Source organism: Myotis myotis, unplaced genomic scaffold, assembly GCF_014108235.1.
Source record: "Myotis myotis isolate mMyoMyo1 unplaced genomic scaffold, mMyoMyo1.p scaffold_m19_p_20, whole genome shotgun sequence".
Taxonomy (NCBI): domain Eukaryota; kingdom Metazoa; phylum Chordata; class Mammalia; order Chiroptera; family Vespertilionidae; genus Myotis; species Myotis myotis.
Genome location: NW_023416325.1, coordinates 11,264,561 through 11,289,721, shown reverse-complemented (window position 1 = coordinate 11,289,721; position 25,161 = coordinate 11,264,561). Strand labels below are relative to the sequence as shown.

At 55.3% G+C, this 25,161-nt stretch overlaps 1 protein-coding gene across 2 annotated transcripts in view; it reads left to right on the top strand.

The window, feature by feature from the left end:
* The window catches only part of PKNOX2 (PBX/knotted 1 homeobox 2), a 231,083-nt gene extending 206,902 nt beyond the window's left edge, over positions 1 to 24,181 (top strand). Inside the window, exons 7-12 of one of the 2 annotated variants that reach the window (XM_036354341.1) lie at positions 5,002 to 5,131; positions 5,483 to 5,580; positions 6,224 to 6,343; positions 19,611 to 19,687; positions 20,577 to 20,755; positions 22,047 to 24,181. In XM_036354341.1, coding sequence (XP_036210234.1) covers positions 5,002 to 5,131; positions 5,483 to 5,580; positions 6,224 to 6,343; positions 19,611 to 19,687; positions 20,577 to 20,755; positions 22,047 to 22,273 — 831 coding nt within the window. In that variant the 3' untranslated portion in view covers positions 22,274 to 24,181. The remainder of the gene's footprint in view (positions 1 to 5,001; positions 5,132 to 5,482; positions 5,581 to 6,223; positions 6,344 to 19,610; positions 19,688 to 20,576; positions 20,756 to 22,046) is intronic. The other variant, XM_036354342.1, reaches the window with a different exon arrangement.
* Positions 24,182 to 25,161: the final 980 nt, after the last annotated feature.

Here is a 25,161-nt window from a genome sequence, read left to right as displayed (position 1 = left end):
CACCAGTTTATTCTGTTCATTCAATTTCTTATTCATTTATTTTGATTTTTAGATTCAATTGTTGATAGGTATGTATTTGTTGCCATTTTGTTCATATTTTTTATCTTTTTCTTTTTCTTCTTCTTCCTCTTCTTAAAGAATACCCTTCAACATTTCATATAATACTGGTTTGGTGGTGATGAACTCCTTTAGCTTTTTCTTGTCTGTGAAGCTTTTTATCTGACCTTCAATTCTAAATGATAGCTTTTCTGGATAGAGTAATCTTGGTTGTAGGTTCTTGTTATTCATCACTTTCAATATTTCTTGCCACTCTTCTGGCCTGCATAGTTTCTGTTGAGAAATCAGATGACAGTCGTATGGGCATTCTCTTGTAGGTAACTAACTGCTTTTTTTCTTGCTGCTTTTAAGATTCTCTCTTTGTCTTTAGCCCTTGGCATTTTAATTATGATGTGTCTTACTGTGGTCCTCTTTGGTTTTGGATATAGGTTTTCTATATCTTGCTCTCTCTTCTTCTGGCACCCTATAATTCGGATGTTGGTACACTTGAAGTTGTCCCAGAGGCTCCTTACACTATCTTCATGTTTTTGGATTCTTTTTTTCTTTTTGCTCTTCTAGTTGGGTGTTTTTTGCTTCCTCATATTTCAAATCGTTGATTTGATTCTTAGAATCCTCTACTCTATTGTTGAATCCCTGTATATTATTCTTTATTTCAGTCAGTGTATGCTTAATTTCAGACTGGTCCTTTTCCATTTTTTTTGGAGGTTTCTAGAAGATTCTTGAGTAACCTTATAACCATGGTTTTGAACTCTCTATCCAGTAGTTTGCTTTCTTCCATTTCTTTCATTTGTGACATGTTTCTTTGTCTCCGCATTTTGGCTGCTTCTCTGTGTTTGTTTCTATGTATTGGGTAGAGCTGCTATGTCTCCTTGAGTTGGTAGAGTGGCCTTGTGTAATAGGTGTCCTATAGGGCCCAGTGACTCAGCCTCCCCAATCACCTGAGGTGGACACTCTAGGTGCACCCCTTTGTGGGCTGTGAGCATGGTCTTGTTGTAGTTGAGACTTGATTGCTGTTGGTGTCACTGGGGGGAATTGAACTCCAGGCCAATTGGCTGTGGGGACCAGCTGCAACTACAGTGGGAGAGTTGCTGTGCAAGAGACACCCCTGTGGATCAGGATTTGCTTTGATGAGGCTTTGGTACTCACTGAATCTGCCCCTGAGGTGTCGCTTATGGATGTGTAGAGTTGTAATCTGTTATGATCTGACACTGACCACTGAGTACACTGGCTCTTGGGTCTCCAGGGAGGTGCAAAGTCAGCCACTGCCTGGGGCCACCTTCTCTTTGTATCAGGTTTGGAAGTGTCTAGATGAGGCCCAGCTGTGAAGCAAGGTAGGCTGGTGCTGGTGCTGGGTCTTGGGCCTTTTATTGATACAACTGGGGCTCCCTGACCCAGCTGCAACTTGTTTTGAGAGATTTTAGCCTGAGCAGGGACAGGCCATTTATATGCAAAAGCTGCTGCTCACAGCTTGGGTGGGGTTATAAATTGGATGGGGTGGGGTCTCTGGGAATCACCAGAGCGGAGCAAACAGAAACGGCTACCAGTCAGCTCTACAACCAGGGAGATCCCAGCATTGGAACAATGATCCCTGCGAGCATGTCTGTCTGGGAGTAAGCTGCCCCCCAGTTCCTGCCCAGATGCCAGGCAATCCAGTTCCTCCTGGTATGTGTCTGTGTCCCCCAAAGCCTCACCCTGGTGCCACCTTTTAAGAGGAACAGCTCGGTCTCCAGCAGCCTCTGTGTCACTGAGCCCCAGTCCGCACTGGTTTTTACAGCCCTTAGTTCTTACTGCCTGTAGGAACTTCTTTTCCCAGCTGTGGGACCCTGGGCTGGGGGTCTGGTGTGGGGCTGGGCCCCCTTGCTCCTCCAGCCTCAGAGACGATCTCCCTCCTGATTAAAGCAGCACACGTGGGTGCCAGACCAGCCTGTTCCGCATCCCCACACCTCCTACTGGTCTCAGTGTGCTTTCTTCTTGCCTTCTCTAGTTGTAGGACTTCCATTCAGCCAGCTTTCCAGTGGTTCTGGATGATGGTTGTTCTGTATTTTAGTTGTAATTTTGATGTGGTTGTGTGGGAGGCGGTGAGTACAGGCATTTACCTACACCGCCATCTTCCTTGTCTGTCGAAATACAGTGGGACCTTGACTTACGAGTGTCCCGACTAACGAGTGTTTTGAGATACCAGCTGTCTCTGGGCCGATTTTTTGCATTGAGTTGATAGAGTAATTTGAGTTAACGAGCTCCTTAACGAGCTCGGTCTGGGAACGAATTAAACTCATAAGTCAAGGCCCCACTGTATGTGACTTTTAAGGGCCCTTCCATGGTCTAAGCTTCTGCAGGTCAGACTCGGTGTTAGACTTGAACTGCATCCGAGGGAAGGCCAAGAGTTCTGCTCAAACCGTAAACCTCCCTGGCTGGGAGGTGCTCACAGAGTCCCAGAAAGGGGAAGGTCGGGCAAGAGCTGCCCTCCCCTCCAAGGTCACAGCAGAGGTGAGCCAAGAATAGAAGCAAGGCCTCCGACAGAGGCCCTGCCAAGCCTGGTGGGTTCGGGAGGGGGAGTGACTCCAGTTCCCCAAGTGCGGCTTCTCTGGGCCTGTGGACACGCAGCTCTGAAGGAGATGCCAGGGGGTGGGGGGCTCATGGGCTGACTCGTGAGATTCATACATCAGTGCTGACCACCCCTTCCTGAGAGGCTCTGGATTTCCTGGTGCCAGGGTCTGGGAAGCAACCCCTGGGCCTTCCATACTCCGCCTGGGTCTGCTGCTGCAGGCAGGCAGTTACTGGCTAAGGTTTCCTCCAAACACGCCTCTCCCCCTCCACACTCTACCAGCGGTTCTCAACCTGTGGGTCGCGAACAATGAAAATACATCCTGCATATCAGATATTTACACTACGATTCATAACAGTAGCAACATTACAGTGATGAAGTAGCAACGAAAATAATTTTATGGTTGGGGGTCACCACAACATGAGGAACTCTATTAAAGGGTCGCGGCATTAGGAAGGTTGAGAACCTCTGCCGACTGTCCCTGGAGGCTGGATGCCCAAGCTTCTGTCAGTCCTAAAACAAAAGCTAGGAAGCTGGGGTCTTTTTTTTCTCCCCAATTTGGTCTTTTTTTTCTTGAGGGTTTACCTGAGTCCTTGCAGCACATGCCTTAGGAATCCAGCTGTGAGCAGGGAATCCAGCTGCTGGCAACTGGTGGGCATCTGGCTCTGTAACCGGACAATCAAGGGGTCTGGGCTGCCTGTCACTACTTGAGCCAATTAAGCAGAGATGGGGTTGAATCATATATGAGTGTTTATTCCAATGATGCCGGCAGCATGGGAGAGCAGCAGGTCATCCACAAAAATCTGCTCTGCAGCCCCCATAAGCCAGCTGCTTATTTTGGGGAGAAGGACAAAGATTACAGGTTACAGGCATGGGAAAGGAGGCACGGGAGAGTCATGCAGGCTGGGGGTGGGGGAGGTGGCAGAGGCGGGCACCTCTCCCTGGGACCAGATTACAGGCAATAGGGGCTGGGGTTGTAAAGAGCAGGTGTCTCCAGGACTCACTGTTTCAGCCACGAAGTTGTAAATCTTTCCATAGTGACAGGCAGTTCTCGGGACAGGAGGATGGACTGCATTCCGGTGTTAGCCCCCATGTCCCAGGGCATATAACTCCCAGCCAGGTTAGGAATGTGCTTTCTCTAGTCAGAACAGAACCATCATGGTTAACAGAGCATGATTAATATTTCTTATTTTATTTCTTATAACTAATAGCTAGTCCCCAATATTACATTTCTGCCCCTAACAGTTCAAGCCCTGTTTTCAGATGAGGAGCTGTGGTCGGAGGAGCTGAGAGACCGAGACAGGTCTTCATGGCTCCTTCCACCACACCTCGTTTGCTGCCTGTCTCACCTTCTCCAAATAAAGCCTGGTGACCCCACCTCTCACACACCCAACCTCTTCCTCACAAACTCCCCCAGAGCCCAGCCACCAGGCAGGGAGGGCTCGCTGCCCCTGTGCAGCCTGCAGCCCAGTCTCCTTCTCCTTCGGCCGCAGTCCCTCAAGAAGTCTGAGCACTTCCTTGCTCAGCTGCTAAGTGGCAATGAGGGGAGCAGGGAGCCAGAAAAAAAATGCTCTTTTTAGCTGCTTTGCCTCCTGCAGAAGCCAACTGCCAGAATCATCCACTGGGAACATGAGGCTGGCAGGGTGATGACGTGGGGGAAAGGGACCCTGCTTGCAGTGGGAGTCTGTGGGGCTGAGGAAGAGGAAGGAACCCATGAAATGTGCATAGGGTTGAGGCTCCTAAGAGATGCCCTTAGGAGATGGGTAGTGAAGGGGCTAGGGTGGCTTTTTTTTATTATTATCTAACAAGTAGCTCCTAGCAGCCAGGCACTGAACTCAGTGCTAAGGATACAAAGATAAAAGTGCAGAGGCCGCTTTGTGTGTGGACGTGGTGTAGTAAGTGCCGGGATTTAGGTGCTCATGGAGGTGTGGGGAGGGGCATGTGGAGCCGACCCATGTGCAGGATGACTGGTGCCTCAAAGCTGCTTCCCACCCCCGCTGCACATTAGAGCCACGTGGGAGCTTTTACAACCCAAACCTGGGCCACACCCCTGAGCAAGCAGATCAGAATCTCTGGGGCTGGAACCCAGGCATCAGTGGTGGACACGCCAAAGGGAGGCCAAGTGGGGAATGCGAGTTCATGGTCATTTATGTCTTAGGTTTGCAGGGGAATGGGATGGCTAACTGGGTGACTTGTTGGTTGGTTGGTTGGTTTTTAATATTGAGCCTTCTTATTCACTCTTTCTAGAAGTCCTGAGAATTACCTTTCCAATTTGGGTGTGGGTGGGAACAGGAAGGAGGGAGGAGGGGAGGCAGGAGGTGGAGGGGAGAGGAGGAATTGGGCTGTGGCATCTAAGCTCTTAGCAACATTGTCATGAACCACACCTCCCTTACTGCCAGGACCTCCTGCAGAATTCTCCCAATTCCATGTCCGGAGTCTCCAATAACCCCCAGGGGATTGTGGTCCCAGCCTCAGCGCTCCAGCAGAGCAGCATCGCCATGACAACTGTCAACTCACAAGTGGTGTCAGGTTGGTGCAGGGGACCGTGGGGACACCCCTGGGAAGAGAAAAAGTGGCCCCAAGGGGACCACAGGGGTGAGGGGCAGGGCAATGCACAAGTGCCCCTGGAAATGGGAGAGGGGCTCCCCGCTGAGTTTCTTAGCTAGAGTTCTGTAATGTATAGATGGTTAGCACCAAGACTTCATTGTATGGTTTGGAACAAATTTGTGTCAAAGCCTCATGAGCCCCTCAGAGACCAAGCAAGGCTATCGTCCTTTCCCCAACACGTGTCCCATCCTGCCCCTTTCCACAGGGGCTGAGTACCTCCAGAGCAGAAAGTGCCCCCATGAGAGGGGACACAAAAACTGGTTGTCTCCTCAGGTGGAGCCTTATACCAGCCAGTTACCATGGTAACCTCCCAGGGTCAGGTGGTCACCCAAGCAATCCCCCAGGGAGCCATCCAGATCCAGAACACACAGGTGAGTGTGTGTCCCAGTGTGTGCACGTTTGCATGGGTGTGGGGGAGGGCAACCAAGGTCACTTACATCTGGTAGGCACCTCACACAAGTTACTCATTTACTCCCCATTATTCTCCTAAGAGGTAATATCACCCCCACTTTCCAGTTAAGAAGCTGGGTGCTGGAGAGATTTTATCAACTCCTGGGATTTTGCTGCCTCCCGGTTGCATCAAAGGCTCCTGTTTCTGGTCTCCACTTGGAGCCGCCCTGGAGCTCAGTGAGCAGAGGGGCCGGGGTGACCTTTCTGAGCCTCAGAGTTCTTATCCACCCAGCAGGTACTCACAGTCCTACAACCTACAGGCTGCTGTGAGGGCTCACCATGGTAACAGACAGGAAGTCACTTGGAAAACTGTAAACTCCTCCAGAAAGGCTAACTATTGGATGGTTTATGGTTTCCTCTGTCTCTTCTCTCCCCACTCTGCCACATCCCTTCTCCCTCCTTCTCCATTCTGTGAGGTGAAGGGAAAGGTGACCTCCCAGGGCCCTAGAGTGAATTGGGAAGGGGGCTGGCAGCAAGAACCTGCCATCATCACCATGGCAACAGGTCCCTAGCTGCCAGTCTGCCAGGCTGCTGATGCTGACTTTTTCTCCACGTGCCCTGAAGGTTAACCTTGACCTCACTTCCCTCCTGGACAATGAGGATAAGAAGTCCAAGAACAAGCGAGGAGTCTTGCCCAAGCACGCCACCAATATCATGCGTTCTTGGCTCTTCCAGCATCTCATGGTGAGTGTGTGTGCACTGACGGGTGTGTGGGTGCAGCGGCACCCCCAGGTCCACAGAGGGCGTGGCCTCAGAGAGAGGCTCTCTGATTGGGTATCATCTTCCAGACCCAGGTCAGAGGGAGGCTCCCGCAGGAACTCAAGCTAAGAGACTATCCCTAGTGCTTGCTGCTGCTGCCTCAGAAAAAGGCTGAGAGGGTGTGGGACAGACATATTCTGACTTAAGTACTGGGAGTGTTCGGAACTGTTTCGTGAACAGAGTGAGATTCTGTGGGGCCCGGGCTGAGCTTCCTGGTCCAGAGCCCTCCTCCCAGGCAGCACGCTCACTCTGCCCTTCTCTTAAGGGGCAAATGTTAATTCTCTGCTCTTCTGGGTCCCGGAGTCCCCACCGCCGGGGAAGCTGAGGTGTGTGTCTCCCTTCTGCTTGGAGCCCCGGCTGAGGCACAGTGCGGGGGGCTGTGGGCTCTGGGGGGGCACAGGCTGAAGTCCCGGCTTCCTCACGTGTCCAGCTCAGCTCTGTGATACAGAGCAAAGGCTTTCATAAGCCTCACGGCCACTTTCGTGAAATGGAGGCAGAGCCTTGGGTTTAACTGTGTGTTTGTAAAGTGCCCAATGTGTGCACCGAGGTGGAGCTGTGTGCTTGCAGGGCTCATTGTAATAGCGGCTTCGGTTGACTGTCAGGAATTACTTCCATGACTTTAGCCCCTAACGCCATCCCAGAGCTGTCGATACAAAGACCAGTGACTGTCTGGGCTGAGTGTGAGAGTGTGTGTGTGCGTGCGTGTGTGTGTGTGAGTGTCTGTGTGGGTCCAGGGTGGAGTCTGTGAACATGGATGGGCTCCCAGCAGTCTGGAAGTGTGGCCTGCCAGGACATAGACACACAGATACAGGACAAACAGCAAAGTTGGGACTAGAATTATAGACATAATTTGGCCTGTGAAGTGTGGGAAGAACCAGGAGTAAGGAAGCTCTTTCTCAATCAAATGGAATCAATCAATCCTTCCATCAAGGCACAGTTCTTCATTGAAATGGGAGGGCCTCCAAAGCCATGAGCCTGGGCCTGGCTCTCAGATGCGGGGCTCCAAGGACCTGCCTCAGAAGGGAGTGTGCATCCCAGGGCCAAGAAAACTGCCCTGGGGGCTCACTGTGGGGCTGGGGCTTGGCATCTCCTCACACATCCCCCTCCCCCTGCTCCAGGGACTTGGGGCCCCCAGACGTTTGCTGAGGGAATACAGTCTGAAAACACCCCAGGGAACAAATAGAAACCTACTTTGGAGAGAAGGGGGTGAACAGCTGAGAATTAAGGTGAGAAGAGGTTGGAACGACGACCAGGGCCAGGGCCAGCCCAGGTCTCCCGGGAGCAGCCCTGACGGGAGCTGGAGCTCACGGCGATGGTGGGGCACAAGGTCGGCCTGCCCTGGTGTCGCGCTGCCAGAGGCTGTCTGCAGCCTTGTGCTGTGGGAGGTAGGACTGCAGGGCCCAGGGTGTGGCAGAAGCTCACGGGCCAAACCTGAGCTCAGATCGAGGCCTCAGCTCTTGCTGTCACCTGGCCACGCCCACCTCTGTGCAGGTGATGATGAAGCAATGGAAGCATTGCTGAGACCCTAGCCACTGTGGTGCTTTATGATGTCAGTTCCCCTTCTCTCCTTCCTCGCCTCCCATCCCCATGCATTTTGAAGACGGATGTGAACATACCTACAAACTCACTTCTGAGGGGGAGAAAAGGCAGGTGTAGGAGGGAGAGGAGGCTGCAATGCAGATTTCCCTGCACAGAGCCCATGCATCCAGGCCAGCACCGCTCGGGGACTCCCATCACCCACTGTGGGCACCTCCTCAGCCACCTGCCACTCTGCAGCTCATGAGACTGGAGGGCCATCTTCTGAGTCCCTCCTGGCTGGGCCTCCCCTCTGACCTCAGTCCATGTCCTACCCTCTCACCCCTCCCTGCTGAGCCTCCTCTTTAGTTCACGGTCTTTTCTTTCCATTTCCACCAGATGGGATAGCAGAGGAAGGTCAAGGTGGAAAGGGAGAGGGTGCTCTGCACACAAAGCAGAAGGGAGGAGGAACCGGGGGTGGGGGTGGGGCTCCCCCAAAGGGACCTGGGACAGTGGGAGGACTTGTTGAAAAACATGAGTAAGCTTTTTCTGCCCACACCCTCCCACACCCTGGACTCTCTCCAGCGCAGAGTGCACACAAGCGCAGGTGCTATTAATAAAGCACTTAACCCTGGCAAAGTCCTCCCCCGTTAATGCCTCCTCGAAGCAGCCATCGGCAGAGGACAAGGGAGTGACCGCTGGGCCTTCTGGAGGAGGGGAGGAGTCCAGCCTGTGGGGACATGGCCGAACACAGCTGGCCTCCCAGGCCGAGGCTGGCCCACAGATCAGCCTGGCCACCCAGACGCAGCTGGGCCCGCATCCCAACAGCAGCTCAGGAGAGAGGCTGTGAGGTGCTTGGTATTGGGGCACAGTACAGAGAAGACAGGCTGTGCAGCCAGGCAGACAGGGTGTGAACTGAGGCTTTCCCACTAGCTGTGCCGTCGCTCTGGGTCTATTTCTCTGAAAAAGGAAGATGATCCCCTTTTCTATGGCTGTGAACGTTAAATGAGATAACATACATTTACGTGCAATGCCTGACACAGTCACGCTTAAGATACGGTAGTTCCCTCTCAACTTGCTAGAACAGTAAACAAGTTTTTGAGGAGAAGGCCCCACATTTTGCGAATCAATTAGAGTCAGGTGGCTGACCTGAGTCTGATCTGTAACACCTGCTGAGTTCACCATCCGGTGACGCTGAGAGTAGACGGACTAATGCCGCTGCTTGCCTGTCCTGTGTGGACGTGTGTGTCAGTCTCTGCGTCTTAGGTCTCTGCCTCGGTAGTAAATGCTGCAGAACAGGGAGTGGACATTACTCCTCTTATGCGGCCCGAAGGCGCTGGCTCCCACAGTGTCCTGCTCCCAGAAGGGCTTGGGGAGATCTAGGTTCCAGAGTCAGCTCGTTCTTTCTTCTCAGTGTGCAGGGGCCACTGTGCGTTTGCGAGGGCGGGGATGTCCTGAAGCTGCCCCCACGCTCATCTGATCACTGAGTCTCTCTGTTTTCACTGTTGCTTTGGAGAGCAACCCTGAGACTGGTTGTGGGGAGATGCAGCTCCCTTTTAGGAAAGAGGGTAGAAAAGGTGCAAAAAGGGCAAAAAATCAATATAGGGATGTTCTCATTCTAGTGCAGTGGGGACCACAAATATGTCGACTGGTTCACTGGAAATGCTGGTTAAAGAAAGAAACAACCCACTGAAAAGACACATTTTTACTTCAGTTTAAAATATATACATTTATTTATTTTAAAAGACATACATATATTTTATATGGAACCAAGATCTTTTTCTAATGAAAATTTGTCATTTTACTTGCATGAACCTCTCCTGTAATATAACATCTATAAATTCCATCTTTATTTAAAATGGAATAAGAATTTTGACATTTGGGAAGTAGTCTAGCTGCCGGATCTTCCTAGATTTTTATTGGGTATTCCAGTTTCTTAGCATCTGCCTCGCTGCACCTTACTGTGTGGTGTTTCTAATCGAATTTGAGTCATGAGTCTTTCCAGAGCATTCCATTTAGGGTTTTTTGGGGTGTGTGTGTGTACGTGTGTGTGTGGTGGTGTTTTTTCTTAGTAACAATAACTCTTTCTTTTTGCACTCATATTTCATTGATTTGCAGAATGGTTGATTACATTGCATGGTTACACCAGCACATGTAACGGGCACACACCAATTTCGTACAAACGCCGCTGACTTCCTGATAAGCAGATAAATTCGCCAATGAACAGCCTGCAAAGCAGCCTGTGTATCTCGAGCTTGCAGGGCAGCGTGGGGCGCGGTTCTGCTGGTTTGCAGCAGACATTGGGGGGGGGGGGGGGGGGGCCTTGTACAACCTGAAATGCGGCTAACAGAGATCAGGTCTCAGAATCTCTGTAGCAAATGCTGGTTCCCTGCTGTCTTCTTTCTCGGGCGGAAGTCAGTTCTCTCTGACCTGTGTTGTCCTATTGTGGCCACTGGTCCGTGGCATTAGCAGCTACGGAAATGTATTCCGATGATAGGATGCTCCTGGGATGGGGACTACGCCCTGGCCTTTTTGCTGTTAGGATGGTGTCATCCATTAGCTGCCGCGCTACTGGTCCCTGAAGCACCCAGTGATATTTCTTGCTATTGCGTTTTGGCTGGAAGAGGCTAGACTCCTGCTGGAAGCAGTGGCTCCCTAGAAAGCCAGAGGGGGTGAGAAACCGGCAGAGGGCCCGCTGGGGGGGGGGGGGGGAGGCTGCACTTCCTCCCCAGCTCTGGCCTGTCCCCCTGCCCTGCCAGGTGATTCCGCTCATTTCCACCCAAAATATGGCTGTTTTCTGGGTTGTAGCCCACCCCCCACCCCCCGCCCAGCACATGAGCAGCTTTACAGAATGTTCTGTGTGGGAAGAGGGGGAAACCAGCCCCAGCAGGCCCCCCACCATAGAAGGAGCCACCTGGCATTGGCCACCACAGTGCGCCAGGCCTCTGCTAGCATCTTCACGCATCGTCTCAGGACCCCCAGCCCCGTAGGAGGTGGGCACCGCCATTATCCACATTTTACAAATAATGAAACTAGTCTCAAGGAAGGCACCACATGCCCCATGGCCCCGCAGGATTTGAACCCAGGTCTGTGTAACTCAAGGCTCTGCTTTCTTGCCCACTGGGCTGTACAGCTTCCACAGTGACCCAGGAACCCACGGTATCTCTGAGCTCCCAGCAGGTGAAGCAAGGGGACCCCAGCTTTCAGCTGAGGCACAGAGCCTGGTCTGGGAGAGGCGTGGGGTTTTATATGCCCCGCCCTAGTGCCAGATCCCCAGAGGCTGCCCTGTAGTCCCTTCCTGTCTTCTCCCTTCCCATCCATCACATTCGCAAGCCTGGTCAGCACCCAGCCAGGGCCACAGTCTACTCTGCTGGCTGCTGTCCACCCCCACATCTTGTGGGGGGAAGCTCTTCATTGGCCGCGCTGAGCCGAGGCCTGGCCCAGGCCCCCCTGAGCCCTCTGTCATCACAAGAGCCAAAGGCAGGAAAAGCACCAGGCGGCTTCCCTGTGTGATTCTTTTATTGAAATATAATTCACACACCATAAAACCCACACTCTTACACTGCACCCTTCAGAGCTTTGTGGTATATTTACAGACTTCTGTCATCATCGCCACTATCTATTCCAGAGTATTTCCTCGTCCCTGGGAGAAATCGGTACCGTTAGCATCACTCCCCAGCCCCAGAAGTGCACTTTCTGTCTCTATGGACTGGCCTATTTCGGATATTCCGCACGAACGGAATCATATAATCGGGGGATTTTGTGATGGTTCTGTCCCTTGACATAACGTTTTCACGGCTCACCCATCTTGTGATACGTATCAGTGCTTCATCCCATGTTATAGCTGACCCGTGTGCTATAGCTTGAATGGACCACGGCTGGTTCATCCACCCTTCAGCTGATGGACAGTGGCTCGTTCCTACTTTCTGGCTTCTGAGTAACGCTGCAGGCTGCCCAGGATTCTGAGCCCGTCCCAGTCTTAGAGACTGACAGACTCCCCGCTCCCTCGCCCACAGCGCCAGAGCCCCAGGAGCTGGGCTCACCCCTTGAGGGGAAACGGGGCTGCTGCATGCCCAGTACAGCCCGGGCCCTGCACGCGGGCTCCCGGTCACGGACGTATGAGGAGGTGAAGTCTAGCAGCTGCCTCTGCACCGTGGTGTTGCCTTCGATCATTCGGCAGACAGGCCCCACGTGTCTGCCCCCGTCACTGTGCCTCGCCTAAGCTCTAAGGGAGTCACACCTTCATCTCCGCCGGAGACCGGTTACAGCATCCATCCGTCCGTCCGGGAGGAGGAGAGGACCTGGTACCCGGAGGCAGGATCTGGAGTTGAGTTTCACTGCCCCATCCACCTGCCAGGGGACCTGGGCCTCAGTCTCCTCTGCTGTAAAATGGGGTCTCAGCCTGCAGCTCATAGCGCCGTTGTGAAGATAGAATGAGATGCGGTAGGAAAGCCTCTGTCCGGCTGCCCACACAGCCACTGCTGCAGCTGCCTCCAGCCTCACTCCGGGTCCCCTTCATCAGCCCCGCCTTGGGAAAGGCGGAGGGACCCCGACACTTCTAGAGAACCTGGGAAGGAAGCAGTAAGAAAAGCTTGAGAAGCAAGAAAATGGCTTCGGGAGGCGGAACCATTCTGGTCCAAAATAGCTTGCCTGCTGCTTTCTCCTTAGGCGTTGTCACGCTGTCACGCTCCCTGCCTAAGGTCTCACTCGGCAGAGATCTGTTTAAAACTGTAAAATCCCTGTCCAAAGCAGATGCCTCGGGGCATCCAGGAGGCCATCGCTCATTCACAGCTTAGTGTGAATTAGTCCAAAGCTTGCCTTTCTACTCCCACTCAGCTGGGACCAGCCTCATGGGAAGCTGCCAGCCTAGAAGACTGGAACTTATTTTACTGGTTGCAGGGCTTTTTGAGAAGACGAGCCAGGATGGGGTGGCAGAGGAAGGGTTTCTAGCAGTTCTTCTCCCCACGCCCCAGGCCCCTGACCTTGCTGAGAATCTGACAAAAGCTTTGCCTGCATCATCACAAACATAGTTCCAGAGAGTAGACCCTGAGGTCCCAGAAGCCAGAGGCCTCAGACTCAGAATGCTGATGTCAGAAAACACAGGCCCATGAGAGAGAGGTGCATGGAGGGGTTGGGGAGGGCTGGCCTCGGCCTCCAGGGCATGTGCAGCAGGGAGACGGGAGTTAACGGTTTGCTGGAGGAGCTGGGATGTGGGCTGCGTGCGCCTGGAAGGGGGGCGAGGGTTCAGGATTGGGAGGGAAGAGGAGGGGGAATCATTTGGATTCGAATTACTCCTGACAGATCATCAATGTCCCTGACTGGCCTGCAGTTCCTTCTGGCCAAAGGGACCGAGCTCTCCTCCGAGTTGTGAGATGACATCGTCTTGTCCCCTTATTCTCCTTGTGCGCCTGGGGAACCTGCGGCACCTTGGCCTGGGCTGTGACGGCTGCTTCTCCGGGCAGAGCAGCTCAGGTGCCCGCACCTGTGGCACCTGAGTGGGAGGCACACCTGGAGGCTGGGAGTGAGGCCAGCTGGGCTCCTGCTGCCTTCCTCTGTCAGTGCTAGGGGAGCTTTAGGTCCTGGATTTCTGCCTGGAACACATCAGGACGTAGGGAGAACAGACCCTGGAAACTGCCCTCCGACTCCGCCCTGAGGCAGCCGCAGTCCAGGGCATGCGCCACAGTGGCCGCTGTCGCAGCAAAAGTCCCAGGGAAGGAGACAAGATTGGGGTCTCCACCAAAGACCGGGTCAGGTTGTCAAAGGCCAGTCAGCTCCAGGGTTGGATGGAGCTGAGCTGAAAAGAGGGGTATGGGAGACTGTGGCTTGTATTGAGCCCCAGAACACTCCACGGAGCCTGCAGCTCAGATTCCCCCCGGAAAACATGGTCAGGGGAGGTTTCCAACCACAAAGCACCCCCGAGAAGCCTGCAACCCAGGTTAGGAGGAAATGCCCCCATTATATGACCCAGGTTAGAAAGAAATGCCCCATCATGTGACCCAGGTTAGGAGGAAACATTCCCATCATGTGCACAGCGGTCCAGCGACCAGGAAGGGACACCATTTGCAGAAGGGAGCACCCTCATTCATGTGCCGAAGGGCTGCTGGGGCTCCTGGCACCTGTCCGGAAAGTGACCTGTGACCTTTACAGAGATGGAGCCAGTGCCCCAGCAGCAGGCTTATCTTCTTTGTTATTTAACAAACACTCGGAGAGTGTGCCGGACAGCATCCTAAGCACCTTACCAATAGTAACTCATTCCATCTTTACTACGGCCCTGAGGTAGGTGGAATTCTTCCCCCATTTTACCGGGGAAGAAAAAGGAGGCGAAGGCCTCAAGCTGGTGAGAGACCAGGATGCAAAGCCGGCAGGGGGGCCCTGAGTCCATGTTCTCGCCTGCTTCTCCCTGCTGCCTCCCAGACTCCTCCCGAGAGCTGAGCGGTGTGCCCGCTCCCCTCACCCCCCGAATACTCATGAAATAACCCAGCGGGTGCAGCACTTTTACCAAGTCAGCCGGTGGGACTCTGGGTGGGACCCCGGCCGGGCTCCCCACCCCCTCACACCCCCTCACACCACAGACACACAAAAGGAACCGTGACAAGTGCCAGTGACGCCTTAGGTCCCTATCGGTCATTCAGCAAAGACAGCGAACCCTTCACCTGTGCGGGCATGTTCCCCCGCCGATGAGGGGGGTGGAAAGGCAGGTGTGGTCCCTTCTCCCAAACACTTGCAGCCTGTCTCACTGGGCGACAGAACTACACCATCTGTGGGAGGCTGAGCAGGGCGGCTCGGAGCTCCTGGGAGGGGCATCAGGACGAGCCCATGGGTTGGGGGGGGTAAGAAGACACCGTCTTGCCTTAGGGTGAGGATGGTTGAAATAGGCTGAGGGAGGAGAGCAGCTTCGAGATTACAGGAGGGTGAAGAAGGGGAAGATGGTAGATTTTTACAAGGGAAAACTAGACAGCAGTGAAAATGGACAGCTGTAGTGACACAAAAATACCAAACATGGATCTCGCGGCTACACTGTGGAGTGAGAGATACACGCTATATGATTCATTTATAGGGTCCAAAAACCCAACCATACTGTGTAAGGATGTAACATGGACACTAAAACCATAAAGACAAGGATGTAAGTACCATAAAAACCAGTTATCGTTGGGGGTAGTGACTGGGGGGGGGGGGTCGCGAAAGGGGCTCCGGGTGCTGACAGGGCCCTATTTTTTGACCTGGGCAGTGGTCACATGGGTGTTTGTGATGACACAGAAGCTACACGTTCTAGTTCTCTGTGCTCCTCTGTGCGCGCAGGTCAGGGGGAGAGGAGTAAGAGCCAATGAAAGGAGCGCTGAGCGAGGGCGATGCAGGAAGAAGGCCCTCCGTGTGCTCCTCTCCGTTCTAAAGGCTGTTGTGTCCATTTCAGCGTCTCTGAACCAGGGTGCCCCCTGCTGTTGATGATGAAACGTGGGATGTTTCGGGGCCTCGCCATCCTGCCGCCCCCTCTGGTTGGCCTCTGAGCCTCCTCAAGCCATGTAGAGCCGACACCATGGGCCTCAGGCCTCGCCCACAGGGACCAGGGAGAGGGTGCGGCTGACCCTGGGCGACGCTGGGCACCGGGAATGGGAAGGGAAAGCTGGCCCTGTCCTGCTCCACAGCCAGCTTGGGGCCGAGGAGGCTCCTTCCCGGGCTGTGTCCCGTGGTAACCTGGCCGGCCTTGTGCTTATCGGCATGGGTAGGGGGTGGGAGGACAATCTCGGGGTGGCTCTCAGTGACAGCATTCGCCTGGCCCCTCTCCACCAGCCCTGGCCAAGCCTCCTTCCCACCCAGGGCCCCGCGGAACCCATTCTTCAAACTGAAAGATGCCTCACTGAGGCCGGAGACCGTGGCTATGGGCTGCGGAGGGAGGTGTCAGAGGGAGGCAGGGACCATCGGGGTTAGATTCCCAAGGACATTCCTGATGGCATCTGGTGCCATCAGCACCTCCCTATGTAACTCCTTCTCTGGAGATTCAACATTCATGGCAGGTAGGATGTCTGGGAGGCGTCGCTACACCGTATGGAGTGAGCCCATGGAGGGCACCTTCACCGGCATAGCCCACGGAGCCGCCCCCCACGCCTTCGTTATTTTCCGTCTACGCGGAGGAAACTAAGACATCAAACAACCAATCGCCAAGGTCACACCGCGGATGAGTGGTGGGCAGGACTGACCTCTCCAGGGCCATCCCCTGAGCCACCGGGCAGCACTCCTAGTCACCCTGTCACGCGTGGCCCCACGCGGCCCTGAGGGGGATCTGTCCTTTCCTAGCTTGTCTGCGCCTTTCCAGGGAGGAATTAGCTACTTCCAGAGGCCGCTGCCTGTGCCTCCCTCCCGGGTTCCCCCAGGTGGCCCCGAGAGCAGCCACACGGCGCGGCGGCCCCCAGTCTCACTGGATGCCTGCCCTGTCCTTGGCCCCGAGTCCTTCCAGTTGTGCTAAAAGTAGCACGGCCAGGCCCAGGTCTGCTCGGGGCCAGGCTATTTTGATTGTGTCCTCAGGAACCATCCCCTGCCGATGTGTGTGTGTGTGGGGGGGGGGGGGGGCGGGTGGAAAGGCAGGTGTGGTCCCTTCTCTCAAACACTTGCAGCCTGTCTCTCTGGGGCGACAGAACTAAACCATCTGTGGGAGGCTGAGCAGGGCGGGCTCGGAGCCCCTCCCAGGAGCTGATACAGCGTGCATCTCTCACTCCACATGTAGCCGTGAGGTTCATGGTTGGTATTTTTGTGTGACTACAGCCGTCCATCTTCACTGCTGTCTAGTCTTCCCCGTCTTCACCCTCCTGTCATCTCAAAGCCGCTGTCTGCCCTCTGGGCGCTATTTCAACCATCCTCACCCCAAGGCAAGATGGTGTCTTCTTAACCCGCTCCCGGGATCCATCAGATGTGGCGCCAGGAATGTTCCAGTGCACACGCCTGTCCCCCAAGCTGCACCCGCTGCTGCCCCCACCCCAGGGCCTCCATCACGTGCCCCCTGAGATCTTGGTTCCTGGAGAGAGGGCGCTGGGGCCTGCACTCTCCCAGGACAAGGGGTTAGCATCCTCATCCACAGAGAACACCAGCCGGCTTCTGTGACCCTCTGCTTGGCCCTCTCCATGTAGCGGGAGCGTGTTCGTCTGGGTTTATGACATCCACACACACGGAGGCCACACCAGAAGCCGCCTCAGAGACAGCAAACACTACTTCCGTGGGGGCTGAGAGAGCTCCTTCTCTGGGGGTCCTTACAGTGGAAGAGATTCGCATCTGGCTGGCTTATGAGTCCTAGCGCAGGGCTCCCGCCCCCAGGGCCCACTCCTCCTTCACTGGGAGGGCCTGGTCCTTCTTCAGAGTCCACAGCAGGCCCACCTCCAGGGGGGGGGGGCAAGGGGGAGAGCCCTCCCGACCAATCAGCCCCACCCCTGCCTCTCACCACCGAGTGGACTTACACCTGCCCTTTAATAAAGAGGTTTCCTTTCTCCCAGCGCCCTCCCCTCTCGGCTCCGAGCTCATGTCAGGCACCTGTCACTAGCGGACGCCCAGGCGGCGGCTTCCCAGCACCTGTAGGTGGTGAACAGGCGCGGCCGGCTCTGCTAAGGAAATAAGTTGGCCATCGTTTGGGGGTTGGTTCATCTGTTCAATACCCGGCATCGAACATCTCCTCTGCCTGCTGCTGGTCTGCACACTGGAGACACAGTATCTAATGAGACTGGGCCCCGCCTGGGGTCCTTCCCGGGTTGTCACGGAGTGGGCTGTGCAGTCATTCACCTGCAGTGAGGCCAGCTTTGCCCCAGGGGATTGCAACGGCCTCCCCAAGGATTTCATCCGTGACGGGTCTTCGCTCATGCAGGGAACGTGGGGGAAAGAGCATCCAGAAAGGGAACAGCATGTGCAAAGGCATGGAGGCACGGAAGGGCCTCGTGGGGCCCAAGAAAGCTAAAAAGCTTTGCTGTGTTCTCAGACCGGCTGGCCATGGGCAGCTTGGCTCCTTGGTGAGAGGGGTGGGAGCTCCGTGGAGCAGGGAGCAGGGTGTGGGCACCACCCCATCCCCAGAAGGTGTGGGCGCGCAGAGCCCCTGCTGCTCTGCCTCCTGTGGCTGCAGTCTCTCCTCCCAGCCTCCCATCGGGAGGAGACTGGCTCCTTGCCACGGAGGTGCTTTCCTTCTGTTAGAATCTCAACGTTGCACGAGCCACAAGGCCCGCTGCCCCGGCTTGCGGGGGTCGGAGGTGTGAATTAAACAACACAGGGTTCTGATGACTTGGGCCAGGCTGCTTCCTTTGTCACCGATAATGAGGGCGCTCCCCAGGCTGATCATAAACTCATTCCTTAGAGCCCTTCAAGCACCTTGCTGACATCATCCAATAATAACAGCATGAGGAGCCCCTTTTACTGAACTGTCCAATTTCACTTACTCATTAGATGACTTTGTACCTGGCATGCCTGCGCTCACAGCTAGTCAAAAGCCGGGATTTGGATCCCAGTCTTTGGGCTTTAGGAAGCCCAAACACCACTCTGGCTGGCTTCGCCCTCTGCCCCAGGAGCCCCCCGATCGCCTCTGGCTTCCAGGGCAAGGCTCTAACCCACTCAGACACTCACCGCACCTTTATTCCAGGTGCCTGGTGCACAGGCTGAAAAGACACACAGACCCAGCTATCACGTGGTTCTCCACCCAGGGAGCTGGAAGGACCCCTTCCCACCGCCCCTCAAAACGCCCATTGTTTAGCGAGACCTCTTCAGCTTCCCCAGCCTCTGGCCGACACCCTCTCTCCTTAGCCTCCACAGCACTCATTTCCCAAACCACAGCACCTGTGGCTTTGTCTCTGCCACTCAGCAGTCACTGCTGTGTCGTCTGCAGGTGGAAGGTGAGTTAATAAGACACGGTCTCTGCCACAGTGTGTGAGAAACACACGTGGTCGGGGCACGGGCTGGAGAGCTCAGGGGTGGCACAGACACTGCACCCCTTCCTCTCCCCTCCCCCAGCCACCGACTCGACCTTGTCAAATGGCATCATGAGTGATGGGAGGGAAACGACTCAACTCAGAAGGGCTGAGTAGCAAACTGCAGGGAACACAGCGCAGGGCGCACAGGAGAAGCCGCTCAGCGCTTCGCCTGCAGTGTGGGGAGGCGGCACCGAATGGCTGCCTTACACAGTCTGGGTGTGATGCTTAGTAAGGGAAAGTAAGTGCGTGAAGACTTACAGGCTAGGACGTGTTACACGAGCAGGGATGTCGCTCTATGTATCTCCTGCTTCCTAGGATGCCTGGCATGAATCTGGGCGCACAGTGGGTATACAGCACATGTCAGTTAACTTACATGGAGATGATTCACTCACCCCATTTGCCACCTCTGATAGTCCTGTGGCTTTCCATGCCTGCCCTGCTGCTGGGGGTCGGGGAGGACCAGGTGTGGAGGATGTAAAGTGCCTTGGAGGCTATTAACATATATAACGGTCCCATTATGGGGGTTTGAGTTGAGGCTGGGGCCCCTCATTGTGGAGCCAAAGGCATGGGGCAGCCACTCTCCAAGCCATAAGCCCATTCTTTTGGGGAAATAACCATTACACTTTCTCCAGTTTGGGCTTCCAAACCACAGGCCCAGAATAGTGCCTGACACGGGCATGGTCCCTAAGGGGCCCAGGTCGCCACAGGCCCACCCCTCACTAGCCCTTCGCCTCTCATTTCAGCATCCCTACCCCACGGAGGATGAGAAAAGGCAGATCGCGGCCCAGACAAACCTCACCCTCTTGCAAGTCAATAACTGGTGAGTTGGCATCGTCCACCCACGGGCTCTCAGATGCAGAGGCCATTTGCTTGGCAAGGGAGTGCGCAGCCTGGAGGAGAGACGGAATGCCTAGTCCTGCCTCCGTCGCAGCCACCACGACAGTCCTCCCATTTGGACTGGCAGCAGAAAGCCAGCATCAGCACAGGCCTGGTCGCTTCATTTGCAGCTTCTTAGCGCCCTCTGCTGGGAAACTGTGCTGCAAACATCACTGGATAGAAAACCCAGCCCCAGCTGCACTGCAGACACACACAAGTGCCTGCAGCCAAGGACTGCAGGGGCCACCAGTGGTCACCTGGTCTGCCCCCACCTTATGTGAGCTTAACTAAAATGTTCTGCAATGTAGTGGTGGGAAGGAGGAGGAAGTGTCAGCCGTCCTGACTGCACAGGGGCCTCAGCTTCCCCTTCTCTGTGTCCTGCTGGGCTGTCAGAAATCTGAGAGGGGGGGTGGGGGAGGGTATCTGGCTGGATGGGAGTACACACAGGATTGGGCTCCCTGATCCAAGCCCTCAGTCCTCGGAGAGAAGTCAGAGGTTAGTGCCTTTGACTAAGGGGGCTCTTCCGTCCTCTGTTCAACCCTGACAGGTACGAGTAAAGATTTCTGACCCTCACACATCCATCCCATGCTGCCTTGTGGTTACCAAGCGATTCCATGAGTCCTTGGGGCCCAGGGCCTTTTACCAGCTGGGCTTTCACCCCCAATCAGACCCCAGTCTGTCCTGTACAGTGGATCGGCTGCTGAGTCTGGAAGCAGCTTAGCCCTCTCTGCGCGCGCGCGTGCGCGCGCGCACACACACACGCACCACCACCACCACCACCACCACCACCACGCAGTGTGACTAACCAGGTCTCCACCTTCCCCCCTGGGCAGGTTCATCAATGCCCGGAGGCGCATCCTGCAGCCCATGCTTGATGCCAGCAACCCAGACCCTGCCCCTAAAGCCAAGAAGATCAAGTCCCAGCACCGGCCCACCCAAAGATTCTGGCCCAACTCCATCGCCGCGGGGGTGCTGCAGCAGCAGGGCGGCGCCCCGGGGACAAACCCTGACGGTAAGGACTGGGGCTGGACTGGCGGGCGGGACAGCTGCGCAAAGATCCACGGCTGAACATCTGCTCGGCCACAGGCATCCCTCCCTGCCCCCTATCGAAGGGGGTGGACAAACCGGGAAGAAGGAGGGCTTTGCATTGTTTTAACAGGCCAGGAGCAACCTCACAGAGGCCAGGGGAGCCCATGACTGCTCCACGGAGCCCCTCCTCACTCCCACTCCCACCGAAGTTGCTTAGAGCCAGTGCCGTCTGTAAATACAGGAGAGGCAGCGGGTTATGCACGGAGGCGAGAGGGGCTTTGTTTCCCAGCTTCTCCATCACACTCTTCACAGACACTGTTTTAACTGCCGGTTGCCTGGTGCATAATGAATAATTCAATGAGCCAGACATTTATAGCTCAGCACAGGGTAGTTCTGTGGGGGAGGGGGAGTGAAGGTGTTCATGTGTGCATCCCTACCTGCACATGTGCATACCTACGTTCCTGTGTGCATATCTACGTGTGTGTGTGTGTATCCCTACCTGCACGTGTGCATACCTACGTGCGTGTGTGCGTCCCTTCCTGCATGTGTGCATCCTTTCCTGCATATGTGAGTCCCTTCCTGCATGTGTGTATCCCTTCCTGCACGTGTGCATCCCTACCTGCACGTCTGTGTCCCTACCTGCACGTGTGCGTCCCTTCCTGCACGTGTGCGTCCCTACCTGCATGTCTGTGTCCCTACCTGCACGTGTGCGTCCCTTCCTGCACGTCTGTGTCCCTACCTGCACGTGTGCGTCCCTTCCTGCACGTCTGTGCATTCCTTCCTGCATATGTGAGTCCCTTCCTGCATGTGTGCGTCCCTTCCTGCATGTCTGCGTCCCTGCATGTGTGCGTCCCTTCCTGCATGTGTGTGCACTTATGTGGCTGCATTGTGGTTCCTGTGTGATGGGCAGTTGTCTCATGAGGGATGGCAGGGAAAGCAGATTGTGAGCTGGGCCAATCAGCTCACAGGGGAGAATGCCAGCTCTCTCGCCGGACTGTGTCCCCCCAGCTAATGCCTCCACTGTCTGAGACTCAGTTTCCTCCTCTTTCGAAGGGATAATACCTGCCCTGCAAGGTGTTAGCAAGGCACAAGTATTAACATGTTTGCACAGAAGTGGCTCAGTAAAGGCAGCTGGGGTGCTGCTGCCTGGGAGGGGCAGGCGGGGGCTGACACAGGGGCTTCGTGCCAGCAATTGCCAGCTCGCCACCCCTGAGCCGGCCCACTGAACCCTCCAATACTGAGGTCCTTGGCCTGACCCTCCCCTCCTCTCACAGGCTCCATCAGCTTGGACAACCTGCAGTCCCTGTCCTCAGACAATGCCACCATGGCCATGCAGCAGGCCATGATGGCCGCACACGACGACTCATTGGACGGGACAGAAGAAGAGGAGGAGGATGAGATGGAAGAGGAGGAGGAAGAGGAACTGGAGGAGGAGGCTGACGAGCTTCAAACGACGAATGTCAGTGACCTGGGCTTGGAACACAGTGACTCCCTGGAGTAGTTGGCAGCCCAGATGGCACTGATCATCCAGCAGGAGAGGAGTGTCGTCAGGGGGTTTCCGGGTGGGGGGGAAGGGGACATGGGCAGGCGGCACCGAGGAAGTTGGGCCCTTGCTTCCCAGAATCAGTAGCTTGACAAAATGCAGAGGAGACACCTGCTCCTTCCCGACCACCGAGCTTCTCTGACCCCAGCGCTGCTTCCCCGGAACGCAGAGGACTCTGGGGGGCCGGCCACGCAGCCCTACGGACAGGCAGGAGTGAGACCTGGATCCATCGACCCCCGAGGACAGATGGCACCCGAAGGCCCTGGCGGAAGGAGTTGATGGTTTACAGCCCTGCACTGAGGCAGAGCAGTGCTGTCCGCAGAGAGAGGCTCTGCCGGGGACAGAGCAGGAGAAAAGGCAAACACACTGGGGCTCCGCCCCACCCCCTGAGAGACATTCAAGGGCAGGAGCGACATCTTGCCAGTGGCTGGAGGAGTGGGAGGGGCTGCAGCATCACATCTTGCAGGTCAGAGTGAGACCTGGGTTCCCAGGGCTCCAGCGAATTCTTCCCAGGCCCATCTCTGGGTTCAGGCAACATGGACTTGGGAGAGAGGGAAGGAGCCACCAGTACCTATCTCTCTCTCTCTTTCTCCCTCCCTCCTTCCCTCTCTCCCTGTGAAAAGAGTGGTAAGCTGGGCTCAAATTGCAGATTTAGAGGGGTCCCTTCACCTGGGTCTTCAGGGCCCAAGGAGGTGGCAGAACCTGAGCTAGGAGGTGCGTCAAGGTGACATTGGGAGTGACAGCTGTTCTAGGTGTTCACAGAACTCGGCTCCTGTAACGACAGGACAATGGTGTCTCATCCCAGATGTGCCAGCTCAGACCGAGCTCCGCACACGCTCCACCCCCCACAGACCATCAGAGAGGGTGGAGCCAGGTTAGCTGGGACCTCTCCACCCTCCAGGCCCCCAGCTGATGTGCTGCTCCAGGCCGGCTTCATCAGCCTCCATCCTCTCCTTCATTTTATCCTTCAGAGAAACAGTGGAGAGAAGCATCCAGCCCAACGAGAAGCCAGGGGTTGGAGAAGGTGCTACATCCCTCCTCCCATCAATTTCCAAAGTGCGGGGAGGGCACCCAAGAGCCAAGCGGTGCCTCCCCCCACCCGCCTCACTAGCCTGCACACCACCTGACACAGGGCACTGGGGGAACTGGGCTCCCGCAGGAGAAGCTCTCCATCTGCCCTGACACACCTCCCCCCCCCCCAACTTCCAGTCCCCATGATTGGCACCTCCTCCTGCTCCCTCCCACCCAATGGCTGTGAAGACAGGACCGACTACACGTGTTTCCCATTTGATTTAATTTAATGGACGTGCAGTTTCATTTGTCAGTTGTGCATTGGCCGTCTCCCTCAGTGGCAGGACGTGAGTGGCCACCTGGCTCAACTCGAGGGGACCCTCTGGGGACTTCCCCTCCCCCACCTCGTTGGGTGGAGCAAAAGGATGGTCGCTTTCCTGAGGTCTCCCTAAAATGAATGTATTTCTCCCCCAAAAGAGCTGATATTTAATGTTTTACTAGGGATTTTTGAGAAGCAAATAACCTTATTTATAATCTTGGTAATTCGATCATTTTTTTACTCCCTTTTGATGCCACAGGTAAAGTCTAGCTTTTTTGGCAATGTGCAGTGGGATAAAATACATTTCCTTTCCTGATTCGTTTATCTTGTTAACACATAAACACACAAACTCACACGCGCACACACCCACTTTCCACTTTGGACAGGCACCCAGCCCAGCACAGGCACACCGCACACGCGTGCCCACACCCTCCTCCCCGCCCCTCCACCTGCCTCATGTTATGCAGCCTCCTTCTGATGTATCCACCAAACCAGTCCTGAATGTGGCTGAGAAGTTTCCAGTAAATCTTATTACCTACCGGGCTCTGCTGCGTGTCCTCTCTTTCTGTGGTCAGCGGGACTGGACCAGAGCGAAGGGGAGGCCTCGGCACACCCTTGGTTGAACTGACTGCCTCCGTGGAAGGTGACAGGCAGAGGGCTCTCTGCTGACCTCGGTCCAGGAGGGGGACAGCCAAGTGCCCACACCCACGTGTCCAAGACAGAGCTGAGGGCGAGCAGACGGGAGGCTCTGCAGGGCGCTCTCCTGACAGCTTCCCCACAGAGGGCAGAGCCGGGCGTCTCTTCCACCAAACTCCACCCCCTTCAAAAGGCCTTTGCTTCTCCCCCCTCCATCCTGGGCTCTGAGGGTTCTCATCATTGAAGCTGGTGCCACCACTGCCTCCCCAGCCCTCACATGGCCACCCTTGCCCGATCCCAGAGAAGTCTTGACTGCCACATTCATCTTTATGTTGATTGATTGATTGATTGATTTCAGAGAGAAAGAGAGAGAGAAACATCAATGATGAGAATCATTGATTGGCTGCCTCCTGCACGCCCCCCATTGGGGATCAAGCCCACAACCCGGGCATGTGCCCTGACGGGGAATGGAACTGTGACCTCCTGGTTCATAGGTTGATGCTCAAACACTGAGCCACACCAGCCAGGCTTGACTGCCATATTCAATCCCAAATCTGTGTCCACAGGGGAGCCTGCCCTTGAACCCCAGGGTTCAGCTCTATACTCCCTGGAGCAAGAAGAAATTTAGGGGCAGCTTATCTCTCATCTCACAAGTGAGAGGCAGGCTTTCTGTGACCTTCAGCCTAGAGGTGTCCATGTCCGGCGCCATTGCCGAGAAGTCTGGGGCATCGGTTTAGAAGCAGGAGGAGGAGTTCCTTGTTCATTTCCCCAAAGGCTGCACAGTGCGCATGGCCCGTGAGCTCGAGCCCGGCCGGAGATGGCGATGGGACTGCTTACAGGGCAAAATGGCCTCCAGCAGCTCTGGTGGCGGTTCCGGGGT